At 37.7% G+C, this 16,175-nt stretch overlaps 1 protein-coding gene across 2 annotated transcripts; it reads right to left on the minus strand.

The window, feature by feature from the left end:
• Nucleotides 1-8,100: 8,100 nt before the first annotated feature.
• LOC137730319 (pyruvate kinase isozyme A, chloroplastic) lies at nucleotides 8,101-12,859 on the minus strand. 2 transcript variants are annotated; one of them, XM_088678663.1, is made up of 8 exons: nucleotides 11,965-12,859; nucleotides 11,790-11,877; nucleotides 11,506-11,696; nucleotides 11,227-11,345; nucleotides 10,752-10,995; nucleotides 10,407-10,641; nucleotides 9,748-10,058; nucleotides 8,101-8,462 (listed from the first exon to the last, which is right to left on the minus strand). In XM_088678663.1, the coding sequence occupies exons 1-8, from the start codon at nucleotides 12,484-12,486 to the stop codon at nucleotides 8,403-8,405; spliced, it is 1,770 nt and encodes a 589-aa protein (XP_088534789.1). In that variant the 5' UTR covers nucleotides 12,487-12,859; the 3' UTR covers nucleotides 8,101-8,402. The 2 variants fall into 2 exon arrangements, with proteins under 2 accessions (XP_088534789.1, XP_068325488.1); XM_068469387.2 differs by lacking the exon at nucleotides 8,101-8,462 and adding an exon at nucleotides 8,517-8,984.
• Between the last annotated feature and the right edge of the window lie 3,316 nt (nucleotides 12,860-16,175).

The following is a 16,175-nucleotide window of genomic DNA, read 5'->3' on the forward strand; positions in this document are numbered from 1 at the left end:
TACTTTGGTGCAAGTAAGTTTTTATTCATTTCGAGTGCATTTTCAGTAAGTATCTCAATAATATAAATATGTTATATTATCAGACACTCGGATAATAGATCATGTCCTATCATGTGAAATCTGCAAAATGATTAAGCTTTGAATTAGCTTTACTATCCTAATATGTAGAAACAAAAGGGTAATTAACATAAAACGAATACAGCACATAGCATTTGTCTGCTAAGTGCCTTCGATATCCCTGGAAGCGAATGCCTACCCCGGGCTATGTATGATAACATTCAAAACTGACACAGAAATATCCATAAAATACATAAAAACAAATTCGCTTGAGCCGCCATTGTCGTAGTACTTAAGCTCCGTTTCAAGCTTCGTCACACCAGGCAGTACGGCAATGACCTGAGATCCTTCAGGTCCTTCTCAAACGAATACATCTATCTCAGTCACGAAACGGAGCGTTTTTATTTGTAATCTGGCCAAGTTGGTAGTTGATGACCTGAGATTGATGTAATAAAAGGAAAATGAAAAACAAAGAACGATACAGAGAATATTAGCATGAATTCTGCACAAAGACGCCAAGCATAAATCGAGAAATACATAGATTAGCATAAGGGAATTGAGATTTTATTTTTATTGAATATATATTACGTTTCTTTAGGGTTTAGACAGCCCTTTGTCTAGCAACAAAAGATGACATAAACGAGTTCAGTCCACAACACAGGTTTTTGTCTGCTCAACTCTTCCACAATATCCTTGAAGCAAATCGGATGCGATGACAGTCAAATTAATGGTCTAGAAACCTTCAAAAGAAAACCACAATAAACTTTCGGCGAACCACAATAAAATTTCAACGTTCCAGCGATTCTTCGAGGGGTCAGGGTCCTTGTCAAGCTTCTTACTGTACGCAGGCATATCAACAACCTTTGTTTTAGTAGAGACCAGAAGAGTGGTCTTTGCCAAAAGAGGAGTGGAAGTTGGTTTGCAGGAGACCATGCGTCAAAATTTTAGAGAAAATCATGAACATAATTAAGTTGGTGAATATGAAGCCCAATAGAGTCACGAATAACTTGTAAACCTAAGAAATAACTGGGAGAGGGTCCAAATCCTTGATGTCGAACTGTTAACCGATACATGAGTTCACTGTTCACCTCGCGCCGCCCACATGATTGTTGCCAGCAGATTCTTTGGTTTATCAAGGGCAACCTTGATTTCGGCATCACTTTGCACCATCCTTCTTTCACATCCTTGTCCGCCTACCTCCATGGATCGGACGGGTTATCTAGACAGTCGGCATTCTACCTCCAGCTAACTTGTCTACCTTGGCTCTAATCTTATATCCTGGTATTCCAAGAAATAGGCAACCGTGTAAAGATAAAGAACTATCAGATTGTGACAAGTGTTAAAAGATGAAGGAATAAGGTGGTTGTGATAGTTAAAACAGTTAATATAGAATACTTAGTGTGTAAGGAAAGTCACTTGTATATGTACTTGTATTATGTACTGTAAGTATTATTCATTGAATACAAAAAGGATAATTCAGCTAGAACTCTCTCTCTAAACTCTTCTCTTTTTCTCTCTATATTACACAGAAAGCTCCATTGATGTTCTTCACAGGATGAAGATTAACATGGTATCTTCGCCAATCTCTAATATAGGTTCTACTATTCTTCATACACCCAAGTATGCTTTTGAGTTAAAGAACATATTACATGTGCCTCAGTTATCCCAACATTTACTATCCATATATCAACTGTGTAAAGATAACAAATGTAGATTCATTTGGATGAATTTTGTTTTTGGATCCAAGACAAGATCACAGGGAGAATCATTCTTTAGGGGCTGTGTAGAGAAGGCCTCTATCCAATACCCTTTCACATTCCACAACATCTCATCATTCAAGCACAAAAACACAATGCATCCTTTCAGCAACAAACCTGCTATCTTGGCAGTCAAGTCAAAATAAATTTGTGGCACCAAAGATTAGGACATCCTTCCAACATTGTCACTTCTGCAATGTTAAAACAATCACATATTCCTATATCTTTAGATCGTGTACCTTCTGTTTGTAAATCTTGTTTGGAAGGAAAATTTGCCAAGCTTCCATTTTCGTTTCCTGCAAATAAAACTGTCCAACCTCTAGAGGTCATCCATAGTGATGTTTGGGGTCCTTCATCCACTGTTTCCATTGAGGGTTACAAATTTTATGTAAGCTTTGTGGATGAATGTACCAAGTTTACCTGGATTTTCCCATTAATGAATAAAAGTGAAGTTTTTGGTGTATTTGTTAATTTTCACACTTTTCTGATCACTCAATTCTCTGCCACTGTGAAAGTGTTTCAAAGTGATGGTGGGGGTGAATACTTCAGTCACAAATTCAAACAATACTTACTCCAAAAGGGTATCATTCATCAAAAGTCATGTCCCTATACTCCTCAACAGAATGGTCTTGTTGAAAGGAAGCACATACACATACTTGAAATAACCATCACTCTACTTTAAATAGCATCCTTACCACACAAATTTTGGTTTCATGCTTGTGCAATTTCTGTTTATCTTATAAATAGAATGGCATGTCAAACACTCCAAATGTCATCACCATTACAGTGCTTGTTTGGAACCTCACCATCCATATCTCATCTTAAAGTCTTTGGATGTGCTTGTTTTCCACTTTTAAAATAGTTGAATTCTAGTAAGCTACAACCTAAAACTTCACAGTGCATATTCATAGGCTATGCAGGTCAGGATAAAGGCTACCTTTGTCTCAATCCTCTTACCAACAAAGTCTATGTGTCTAGAAATGTTTTATTTGATGAGACTAGCTTTCCTTATTCATCCATCATTACATCCAACAGTGCATCACCACACACTACATCCACATCACTACAAGTACAACCATCAGTTCATCCTTCATTAGTCAATTCTCATAATACTGTAATTTCACCAATTCCACTTCAAGCTCCAGAGTATTCAACTTCTACCCCTACTAATGCTTCAGAGTTTTCAACCTTCAATCCCACTAATGCCTCAGAGTGTTCCATGTCTATACCACTTACTACTTTGGGATATGCGGAATATCCTACATCTCATACATCACCCAATTCATCACCTGCAGAAACTACACAGTCCTTGATCCCTGTTGATCTAGATTTTCAACCTAAAAATCTGCCAGTTGTCTTTCCAATACCCTCAGTGAGCTTGCACCCTATGCAAACTCAATCTAAAAGTGGCATATCTAAGAAGAAGGTGTTTTTAGCAACAGTTCAGTCTTCTGTCCAAGTTTCAGAACCTACTACTTTCTAGTCTGCTAGTAAAATTCCAGAATGGGTTGTTGCTATGGAAGATGAGATCATTGCCTTAAAATCTCAGGATACTTGGTCTATAGTTCCATTGCCATCTACCAAAAACCTTGTAGGTTGTGAGTGGGTCTATTGAATTAAAACCAATCTTGATGGATCAGTGGCAAGATATAAGGCACGGTTAGTTGCAAAAGGTTATAGCCAAGAAGAGGGTGTGGATTACAGTGAGACTTTCAATCCTGTAGTGAAACCTACCACTGTTAGGTTAATTTTGGCATTAGCAACTCAGTTTAAATGGTCTTTGAGGCAAATGGATGTGAAGAATGCATTTCTTCATGGTGATCTACATGAAGAAGTGTGCATGTCTCAACCAAAAGGCTTTGAAAGAGCTCATCCCTCTAATTATGTTTGCAAACTTAATAAGTCACTCTATGGATTAAAACAAGCTCCTTGAGCTTGGAATGAAAAGTTTACAAGCTTCTTACCAAGATTGGGATTTAAAGCTTCTCTGGCAGATCCATCATTGTTTGTGCAGCACACTCATCTTGGTACTGTGGTTCTTCTTTTGTATGTGGATGATATCATTCTAACTGGAAGCTCCACTCAGTTGATTGATGAAGTTATAAAAGCTTTAGCCAAGGAGTTTGACATGAAAGATTTAGGATAGCTCTATTATTTCTTGGGGTTACAGATTACATATCAGCCCCATGGTCTCTTTGTTTCACAAACTAAGTACATCAAGGATCTGCTAGCAAAGGTTGACTTGCAAGATTCTAAACCTTGTGCCACACCGTGTTTACCCTACCACAGGTTGTCTAAAACGGAAGGGACTCTTTATCACAGTCCACAACAATATCGAAGTATTGTAGGAGTCTTGCAATACTTGATATTTACAAGGCCTGATATTGCCTTCTCTGTTAATCAATGTTGCCAGTTTATGCATAATCTTATGGACTCCCATGTTGTAGCTGTCAAGCGCATCTTAAGATATCTTAGTGGTACTTTGCATTATGGTCTTCAGTTTCAAACAGGCAAGCTCCAATTATAGGCTTATAGTGATGCAGATTGGGAAAGTGACCCAAATGATAGACGATCGACTTCTGGTCATATTATATATCTTGGTTCAAGTCCTATATCTTGGGTATCGAAGAAGCAACACACAGTTTCCAGATCATCAACAAAGGCAGAATATAGAGCATTAGCAATAACAGCTGCTGAGTTAGCATGGATAAGGCAGTTATTATGTGAATTGTGTGTTCCAATTTTCACTGCATTGGTTCTTTATTGTGACAACATCTTTGCCTTTGCTTTATCATCTAATCCTGTCTTCCATTCACGGGTGAAACATATCGAAATAGATTATCATTTTATGTGGGAACGTGTTATTTGAGGAGATCTCCATGTGCATTATGTGTCATCAAACGAACAGTTTGCAGATATATTAACAAAGGGACTGTCTGCACCCTAGTTTCAACATCATTGTTCCAATCTTATGCTTGGTTCCTCCAAGCATATGATTGAGGGGGGATGTAAAGATAAAGAACTGTCAGATCGTGACAAGTGTCAAAAGATGAAGGAATAAGGTGGTTGTGATAGTTAAAACAGTTAGTATAGAATACTTAGTGTGTAAGGAAAGTCACATGTATATATACTTGTATTATGTACTGTAAGCATTATTCGTTGAATACAAAAAGGATAATTCAGCTGCAACTCTCTCTCTCTCTCTCTCTAAACTCTTCTCTTTCTCTCTCTAGATTACACAGAAAGCTCCATTGACGTTCTTCATAGGATGAAGATTAACAACCGTATTTAGGTCTAGTGCCGAGTATATTTCACTTTCTCATGCTTGTGCTAAGTCGACATGGCTTTGTTTTCTTTTTGGGAAGCTTGGTGTTCTTGTACATTCTTTTTTTCTTAAATTATGATAACTTGGGTGCCACCTATTTAGCTGCTAATCCTATTCATCATGCTCGTCTGCGCCTTATTGAACTTAATTATTACTTTTGGCATGAAAAGGTGGCTCTTGGAAGTTATCAAATTTGCTATATTTTGTACACTGATCATTTTGCTGACTCCTCACCAAGCCTTTTCTCAAGAACCGCCATTAGTTACTTTGCTCCAAACTCGTTCGATCAGACTCGTCCAGGATTCTTCTCCATCATTATTGTTAATTGTATAGTATGTAAGTGATATTTGTAATTAGTGTATGATTTCTACCTTAATATTAATGCATACAATCATCTAACCATTAATACAAGGAGTCATATTTCTACATAACCCACACTACTCCCTTATAAAAGAAAAATGATCTTGATGTGGAAAACAAATTGTATCATGTTGGAAAAATATGTATAGGAGACATGAGAAAAAGTAGCATCAAATAATTGGATAAAGATAAGTGACACATACTTGGGAGAGACGTTCCAATACTTTTTTAACAATGAAAGAAACGTATCACTAAACAAATAGTTTGCTGAATATTTATTTTTGTCTCGAAAATTGAACAGTGGATAAATGAGGCACCTACAATTATTGAGTAAGATGATGTAACTGTAGTATCACAGTCACACCTACAGTGATTTGTTTAATCTTGTATAGTTTTATACTCATTAGAAGTCTTGGTAGATCAATCTCAAAAGATAGTTTTCATTTTCAAAAGCATGCATAATTGAGGCTCGAGGCTCCAAGTATATTTGTTTAAGTAAGGCAAGACGTTGCCACCTGCCAAGAATTTCATGAGTCATGTTATTGGCTTGAAGCCCAAAAGAAACGGATCTGCTAAAAAATACTCTCTCAGGTCTGAAGTTTGTAGGGTCTCAGTTACTTGTAAAGGCAGACTAGAAGCCAACAGGTGAGAGAATTATGTATCGTTTTCTTTTGGAAGTTTATAGTCACATGATATGATCTTACACGCCATAGATGCCGTGGATTTTATTATATATTGTGGTCCTATAATCCCTTTCATTTTTACTGAAAATGACAAATGAGGTCTGAATCTAGATTTTACTTTGAAGTCACTCAATTATACAGGTGAGTGTGCGTGTGTGTAGGTCCTTTATTTAAAGGGACCTCTATTTTTTGATAAAATGAGAATTAGTTGTGGAACCCACTCTATATTGAATTTCAACAATTCGAACCATCTATTTTTTAAGTTGAACTTCCTATATCATTCTTGCAAAATATTAGCCAAATTGGAAATGTTTGAGACATGTAATTGAATTAAAAGAAATTGACAAACACTATGTTTTAAGAAACATTGAAATTTCATCAATGCTAATAAAATGAGTAAATGATTTCGGATTGAATTGATTATTTGGAAAGATGATCTATGAACGAATAATTTAAAAATAGACTATTTCGATTATTGAAGTTCGATGTAGAGTGAACCTCATAATTAATCCCAATTTTTTGAAAAAAAATGAGAATTCCTTTCCTTAGAGAATATGTATACATATATATTGGACTGTTAACTTGCTTATGAAACGAATATTACATTCGTCGCGCAAAGTCAAAAAACGTTGCTTGAAAATTAGCCCAACGAAGCCTTCGTCGTGCGTCAACCGTCGCACAAGGGCAATGAAAGTAGTTTTACGTGACGCATAGAGCTTTTGGTGCCAAACCAAGACTTTTACCGCTTTTTCCCAACATTGCGTGACGAAGGTTGGTGTTGCGCAAAACTGTTTTGTGCGACGCCAGCCTTCATCGTGCAAAGTTCTGTTGTGCAAAATGTCTTTGTGTGACGTTTTGTTGTCACCGTTACGCAAACATACTTTGCGCGACGCAATTTGCTCTGTCACGCAAGTTGCCGTCGCACAAGTATGTTTTTGTACTAGTGATAGGAAATAAGCACGTTAATCAATATTTAAGTAATAATTCAATTATCAACAACTATATTTTTTTTAAAATTTAGTATCCCTGATATTAAACATTATTATATCATAATGTGATCGAAAAAAATAAAATTCAAGTGAGACTCACAATTCCCTCTTTTCCAACTCTTCTACTTTGAAAAAAAATTACAAATTGTATATTATATGAGGCCTCATCCACCACAAACATTGTCTTCATAACTTTCTTAAGAAATGTGAGTTCTTTGATGTTGATAGGGATGCGTTATTTGTAGAGTTGAAACTTTTTAGAGAGCATTTGCCTAAAGAAAGGAAGACATTTATTGACGCACTAAACTACTTGAAGAGGGTGCGTTGTTTCTTGATTGTAAGCATTGCACACAGAATTTTGTTAATTATACCTATTATTGTTGCGTATGTGGAAATGAGTTTCTCAAAGTTAAAAAATTATTAAAATCATACTTGTGATCAACTAGTTGCTTGAAAGGTTAAATGGACTTGCTTTGATATTAACAAAAAGTGGTTTTTTAGACAAGATTAATTATGAAGGTTTAAATGGTGATTTTGTGGCAAAGAATGTATAAAGAACCATCTTTAAGTGAAACTTCAATGCTTTAACTTTTAAGCTTTTGTTCATTTGATTTCTTAAGATTGAACTGATTGTTGATTATATGGTAAATATGGTTATTTTGGTAGTTTTTTTGTACATTTAATATATCTGGAAACTGATAATAAGTGTGAGTGTAAAAGTGTGTTTCAGTTTTAGTCATTGTTTTTTAGCATTAATTCTTATTCAATTTTTTCGGAAGACTGTTTGAAGAGGTATACGGTATACCTTTTTCTAATCTCTCTACTTTGGTGCAGACAAGTTTTTCTCCATTTCGAATGCTATTTCAGTATCTCACTAATATAATTTCTTATGTATCAGACAGTCGGACAATCGATCGTGTCCTATCATGTGAAATCTGCAAAATGATTAAGCTTTGAATTAACTTTACTATCCCAATTTGTAGAAACAAAAAGTTCATTAACATAAGAGCTTTTGTCTGCTAAGTGCCTTCACCATCCATGGAAGCCAATGCTAACCCCGGGCTATGTATGATAACACTCAAAACAGACCCAGAAATATCCATAAAATACATAAAAAAAAAATCGCTTAAGCCTCCATTGTCGAAGTACTTTAAGCTCTCCTTCTCAAGCTTCTTCACACCAGGCAATGACCTGAGATCCTTCAGCTCCTTCTCAAATGAATACATCGATCTCAGTCACGAAACGGAGCGCTTTTATTTGTAATATGGGCAAGTTGGTTAATGTTGATGACCTGAGATCAATGTCATAAAAGGAAAATGAAATGCATAGAACGATATAGAGAATATTAGCATGAATTCTGCGCAAAGCGCCACGGATACATAGATTAGCATAAAGGAATTGACTTATATATATTTATTGAATATATATTACGTTTCTTTAGGGTTTAGACTTAGAGCCTTTTGGATAGCAACAAAAGATGACTTGAATGAGTCTATCACACAACAGTGTTTTGTCTGCTCAACTCTTCCACACTATCCTTGAAGAAATCGGCCGATGCGATGACAGTCAAATTGTCTAGAAACCTTCAAAAAAAAGAAAACGACAATAAACTTTCGGCCAAAAACAATAAAATTTCAACGATCCAGCGGTTCTTCGAGGGGTTAGGGTCCTTGTCAAGCTTCTTACTGGACACAGACATGCCAGCAACCTTTGTGAAGGCCTCACCACACTTAGCAGCAAGGTGAGCGATTTGAGAGGCAAGAAATGGGACATGCCTATTTCTAAGCTGGCCAGCGTGGCTGATGACGATGACCTGAGATCGAAGTAAAGGAAAAATGAAATGTACGTAGACTATTTTAGAGGAATTAAATTTCGATTTCATGTGGTGTTATGGTGAAGGAGATGGGCATCATCTTGGATGGTGGGGAATACGTGAACAAATTATTTGGATCCTTACATGTAAGAAGTCATCGCTCATTGGGAACGAAAAACAGGGAAAAAAACAAATATAAGCGGACATACATCTACTGTCAAATTGTTATTAAGTTACGAGGAGGAATGACTCCATGTAAGGAACCGATCATATTTCATTTGGCAGGAGGCGGCGTGTTGGTAAAAGGAGGAGAGGGGAATAAAAGAAAAGGTGGAATTTTACTTTCCCTAAGTTGAGTTCAGTTGAGGAAAGATACACAACTTAAGGTGTTATTGGAACGCGGATACATTTAAGAGCGTTTGATTGATGAACTAGGACTGGATTGGGCTATTTATTACCAATCTCAGCATGGACCAAACATGGAGTTAGTCAACAACGGGATAAGCTTGGATTAAAAGTTTCCTATGTGAGCTTATTTTAGGCCATTTAAAACAAGGGGTCTAAATGGAATCAACCTAACCCAAGGCAATACTTACATTTAGTCCAAGCCAAGACAATTCTATGTATCAAACATTCCCTTCCAGTAATTCCATGGACTCTAAGATTCCAATACTATGTTTTGTTTAGTACGTGTGGAGATTGTTTGTGGTTATACATTACCATGAACGAAAAGGAAGTTTTCCTCCTAAACAATGGTCTTCACCTGGATTGATTGGAATGCCATTGGAGTAGCGCGGGAAGGAGCGACATCCGAGACCACCAAGACCGAATCTCCTTCTTTCACCAATCCCTTTGATTTTATGAGATGGATGGTGCTTGAGATGTTAGACTCCATATCATCCGATAGATTGACAAGAAGAGGGATCACTCCCCACTGCAAATTCAGAGCCATACGGGTGCTTTCATCGTTTGTGAAAGCAAATACGGGAGGGTTTGGTCTGTTTCGTGACAAGAGCGATGCCATGTGCCCGTGCTTGGTGTACACAAAGATTGCATCCACAGCAAGGTTGTTAGCTGCACATACAGAAAAAGTTGACTAATTGTAACTTATGTGCACAAATACATAATATTTAGACTCTGAAAATTCTTCCTTGACTGGTTTCTACTTTCATAGATTCAAACAAGTGAACATCGTGAACATCATTTGTATTTTTTTCTCAGATTCAACAATCAATTACCGATACAACTCTGACAAGTTCGTACGAAGTTTTTAACTTTTTAATAACGTAAACCAGCATAGAAGAAAATTCAATGTTCTTCAGCAGGACTATTAATTTATTATAAATCTAAGTCGCTCGTTAGCTGGCTTTCACAAGATATTTAAAATTTGGAAAAAAGAGGATGTGGAAGAAAAGAAAGTACCCATTTCAACAGCAGAATTGCATATCTGCTCAGCAATGCGGTCAGGCAACGAGACTCCTAGTTGGCGCTGAAGGAGAGAACCTTGCCGGTTTTCCATATGACTCCATGTTTCCATTCTACTGCTGGTCGTTTGAAGGACAGAAAGAGCCTTCTCTCCAAATAATCCAATTGCTGATTCCCCAGCTAACATCAACGCGTCTGCATATTGTCGAACAGCTTCAGAAACATCTGCAACCTTTTGAGAAGGTAACCATTATAATGTGATTAATTTTCTCTCTTGCGGCTCCCCATGCAACAACAATAATCATCATAATTACAGTAGTTCTAGGAGCACCCTAATTGTACCTCAGCACGAGTTGGAGTTGGATACTCGATCATTGACTCAAGAAACTGAGAAGCTACAATTACTGGCTTGTTTAGCTGCCGGCAGAGATTGGTTATTTCTTCTTGGACTGTTGGAATCTGTTCAAGTGGGATCTCAACTCCAAGGTCAACTCGCGCAATCATGATTCCATCCGAAGCCTCTACGATTTCTTCCAAATTCTGAAGGGATTCCAAGCTCTCAATCTTGGCCAAAACTCTAATGGATCTGCAAAGGGAAATCAGAAATCTAAGTTTTCATGTTGATATTCCAAATGATAATTGCAAGAGGTGCCGGTATAATAAGTGGGTTCTTAAAAGAACGGCTTGACTCAAATCGTTATTTACTTGAGAATCTGACGCCATTATCATATTGTTCAAAGAATCCATCACATCATGCAAGGAAGAAAATTTCCAATGAAATAATAAAATGTTGAACCATAATTGTCTACTGCCTTACTTGGCTGATTTGGTGAAGAGATAATTCTTCAAATGCTTCACAGATTCCGCATCGTTTACAAATGACATGGCAATAAAATCAATGCCTTCAGAGATTCCGAATTCAATGTCGGACCAATCCTGCAGATGAAAACAAAATGAACATGAGCATCAAAATGTATTATTTAAGATCTAAGAATGTAAGTAAACATGAACAAATAAACTTAACAGAAAAATTTACTTTCATTAAGAAAGGCCGGACAATTCGAAAAATGGAAATGTAAGAACGTTGTACAGATACCTTAGTAGACAGAGTTGGGAGCTCATAGTTCCTCTCCACAAGCTTCCCATCTCTCCAGAAGCTGAATTTGGCACGAGGCAGGAATAGACCGGGGTCTGTGCACTTACAACGCAGGTCGCTTCCTAATTTTTCTATGACTTCAAAGCATGCCATTCCACCATCAATAACAAGTTCATCACCCACTTTGATACCTGCCAAAAAAATTACATGGATATCATCATTGCAAAATGCATTTTCCACTCCAATAAAACTGCAATTGTACAATTCGCACTTATGCCACTGACCATCAGAAAAACCTTCATAATTTGCTTGTACTGTGAACGGAAGAGAACCCTCAAATTTTTCATTTGTAAATAGCCAGACTGAATCCTCCTGATAATCCAACAAAAATACAATTCAATCAAATTACCTTCCTTTTTTTTCTCAGGATAAAAGTTATGAAAGGGCAACTCTCCTAACCTGAACTTTAAGAGAGGATGGATCACCATGATCAACAACATGAATCTGAGTGCCTTCAGTATCGATCATAACTGAAACAGAAAACCCCTTTTCCTCATTCAATCTCTTGATCTTCCGAATGATGTCGCGGTGCCACTCCCGCGTGTTGTGACACATATTGAGCCTTGCCACATTCATCCCTCCCAAAACCAACTTCTCCAAATCCTCCAAAGAAGAACAAGCCGGCCCAATTGTGCACACAAGCTTGGTCTTCCTCAACCCCAAAAACCCCTTCTTCCTCAACTCCCTCTCCGACACCGCATCAAGATCCAAACTCTTCAAAATTTTCAAACTCTCTGCCGCCTCTAAATCCACCTGTGCCGCCTGCACTCTGTTACCAACTTTCCCCTTCAATTTCTTCCCATTACAAGACAACCCATGATGCAAAACTGGCACCGCAAAAACATTTTTCTCTAAATTGGCACTTGGGTTCTTAGCTTTGATACCAAAAGACGTCTGGATTGAATGGCCCGCGACCGCCATGGATTCGATGAACAGATCGAATGTGAAATGAACTTTCTTGATCAAATACCAGAAAGAAAAACAAGATAAGAAGAAAGACTGAATCTTTGTGAGTAATGGAATAAAGGGTTGCGAGGAATCAAGTTTTTGTGATGAATATTGAGGATTATCGGATCGAAAACTCCGTAAAGGTTCGGACTTTGTTCGGAGATTACAAGAAGAAGAGGAGGAGGCAGAGGCAGAGGCAGAGGAGGAATTAGGCTTCACAGTGTGTAAGAATATTCGTCAAGAAAGAGGAGAACATGGGATCAAAGACAAAGAGAGAGTTAGTTTTTGATTTTCAGGCATTAAATATTTGAACAATGGGGACCAAATGAAAAGGGCGGTAGGGAGTAGGGACTCACCACTGGGTGTCCTAATTTTAACGGTCAACTACCCTTCCCGAGTTGGGTAGGGGTTAAGTTGTGTTTAATAATTAATTCATTGGTGGTCCTAAAGCATGTCGGGGGTAGAATCTCACGTGAAGAAAACAAGAGACATAATTTGTGCATATAAGTAGTTTGTCTTGTATTGCTAATTAGTTTTATATTGAAATTTTAACTCTTTTTAAGAGAAATCAATGCATAATTTTAATGGCGTTAGCAATTCATCCAATGCTTGCAACATGTTAAAAAATTATACCAACTTTTGAATCTGTATTTACCATGTGATGTCATAAAAACTCTCTAAAAGCAAAACAGAGAACATATTGATAGATAGCAAAGAGACCGTGCCCTGGCTTCTTTGGATTTTTGTTTTGGAGAAAATCCATGCCACAGATTCATAACCAATACATAGATATTGTATGTACATGGTGTTCAAAACTTTACCTTGTAAAAGTAAAAGCAAGAAGAGACATAACTTCTCAGTTTGTTTCCTAAACAAGGAACCTGAGGGTTCTAACCAATCCAAGACCACTTCAATGAGTTAAAACCAAAGGCTATCGGCAAAGCATGGCGTGACAACTCCACATTTGTCCTCCTCCTCTGCCAGGTTGTAATGGAAAATGACAGGGGGCACACACACTATATGGCATAAAGAGAAAAATTTCACGAATCTGAATGACTCTTGCAACACATGGTGGTTATGGATCCAGATTCCCACACATGAAGAAGGCTCATTTAAGGATGTGAAACTCCATCCTTAAATTGTTGTATTTTATATTATCAAACGTATGCAATTACCAAATTACCCTTGAGGCATAAACATTGACTTTCGTTAACTGTCTCGTCGTGGCATGTATTACTAATTTTCTTAGTTCATTCATATCATACTCATTGCCACGAATGCGTAGGTGCAAACATATTCAAATTTGGAGTTATAACGAAGATTTTACGTAATGAAAAGTTGAACATTTTTCGGATATTTCATGTTTTGTCTTTAGTGACGTAATGTGTGAGCCACCAGGGCCCACAAAAGATTCTTGTCCCCTAATCCTTTCCCTTTCTCCCTGTCATCCCCCTTTCATTTTCCTATTTTTGAAACTATATATATATATATATATATGTATATATCTCTCTCTCTCTCTCTCTCTCTCTCTCTCTCTCTCTCTCTCTTTCTACACACTCTCTCCGTCTCTATCTCTTGGCCTTCTTTCAAACCAACCATCCTAGAGGGTTTTCACTTAAACAAATCACATAACAACAACCATGGCACCACCACCATCACCCCTGTGAACTCAGAATCGAAAGAAAACCCTCCAAACCCTTCCAAACTCACTGCACAGTGCATTCATTTTTCATTCAGTTTTCCGACGAGTTTCCACATTCTCCGACAAAGGTAAGCCCCTAACCTCATCCAAAAGTTGTAGATCGTATCTTGGTGTATGTTTGGAAGTAGTTTTGAGAAGTTTTGGTGATGTTTGGACGTATGAAACTCATGGGGAAAGCTTCCCCAGCTTTCTAGCGAAGATCACCACTTTGGAGGTGTTATCTGGCCAAACCATAGCGAGTTAGCTATCTTGTAAGGTACCATTATCTTCATCTCGTTGATAAGTATGATTTTCGTTTTTGAATCACTTTATTTGGTTGAGTATTGAAGAAGTTATGAACATTTAAAGTTTGCCCAGTTTCCGACGAGTCCCCCAGTTTCACTCAGACCATTTAACTTTTAGGCCAACTCCGGCCATAACTCGGTCCCAACTTGGTATGAATCTCTTCTCCAAATTCCTAAGCAGGCTTTTTGAATCACTCAATTTGAACTTGTTTCGAGCTCGGAATAGGCTCTCGAAGTTAGGGGAAAAATACCAGATTTTTCTAGAAATTGAAGGTGAAGCATGGGGGCTGCCTTGAGCTGGGCGTGGAGCACACGCGCCTTCGTTGTCATCCATAACGGTGACCACAGCGGCGCTAATGAACTTTCCAGTGGCCCATTTCGGCTCGTGGCGGCACGTGGCCTCCTTGGTCGCCGCCCTGTGGCGGCGCGTGGGGGTACCCGAGGTCCTAAAGTTTTTCGACGTCCTGAATCTGTTTATGACGTCCATTTTTCCATATTCAATCGTTTGAGTAGAGTTTTATTAATTGATCCCTTTATATGTTAGGTGCGTTTGTTAGTGGCGTTTTCGTCCTCCCTAGTTCGAACGGCTATTCGGTGACGGAGTATCTGTAAGTGGACCTTTTCCAAAATGCATTATTTTATTATTAGCAATGCATACATGAAAAGCATGATTTTATGACTATGTTTTATGAAACATTTATGAGTAAATCAGTTTTACGCTTTATGAAATATCATGCTTTATTGTATTTATGTTTACTGAGATATTTATGAACATGGATTTATGATATGATGTTTGAGCTATTGAGCTCCGATGAGATATATTTTGGAAAGTTTATGTTCTTGATTTTCTATGCTTACTTAGTGGATATTCATACTATGTGCCTACGGGCAAATGTTATATATATGCCTTCGGGCGGGTGATGTAGGGCCTTGGGGTAGGTGATGTAGGGCCTTCGGGTGAATGACTTATATATGCCTTCAGGCGGGCGATGTAGTGCCTTCGGGCGATTACGATTCCGCTACTAAGCACACTATATATGATATATGTTCTATGAAGGTTTTATGGCATGCTAGAGTTTTCAGAAAACCTATTACTTATTATGCTATATGAGTTTTCTGAAACTAGGGGTTAGTACATTGAAGAGTTATTGTTTTAGTGGTACTTGTAGATAAACTTGGTCAACTCATGTTTTTTTTTGCACCCCCTAAGGATCTAGGAACGAGGTATACGACTCGAGCTACGAGGCATTCCTATATCAATGAATTTGTGTCCTCCTCTCTACGTAGGACATCACTTGTAATCCCACTTTCTAATATTCCTTCCGCTTGTATTTCGAATTATTGGTATGCTCTGAACATGTCATGCATTATCACTTTTAAATTGTTGGCAGTTGAACATTATATTTTTATAAAAGTTTGTAATTGAATATTATATTGCGTAGTTACAAGAAAAATTATTATGCATGTTTTACATGTTCTCAGCTTATGTATTCAGTAAATGGCTTGCGTCACCATTGGGTGTCAGCCAACACATGGCCATTCTGTTGTCATTTGGACACCGAGATCGGGGTGTGTCAGATTGGTATCAGAGCATACTTAGGACTTCATTCATTCCACTTGGTAGTCATAATCCTTCATGTAGCCACAATCTTTCATCTTTCTAAATCTTGTTTGCC

The sequence above is a fragment of the Pyrus communis genome, chromosome 10 (assembly GCF_041283825.1).
Source record: "Pyrus communis isolate YQ-2024b chromosome 10, ASM4128382v1, whole genome shotgun sequence".
NCBI classification, from domain to species: domain Eukaryota; kingdom Viridiplantae; phylum Streptophyta; class Magnoliopsida; order Rosales; family Rosaceae; genus Pyrus; species Pyrus communis.

Coding starts and splice junctions, on each gene's coding strand:
- LOC137730319 (XM_068469387.2), bottom strand. CDS start 12,486: ATGGCGGTCGCGGGCCATTCAATCCAGACGTCTTTTGGTATCAAAGCT. Junction 11,697..11,789: donor TTATGAAGGTTTTTCTGATG/GTCAGTGGCATA, acceptor TTTTTTTGGCAG/GTATCAAAGTGGGTGATGAA. Junction 10,059..10,406: donor CAATTCTGCTGTTGAAATGG/GTACTTTCTTTT, acceptor CTGTATGTGCAG/CTAACAACCTTGCTGTGGAT.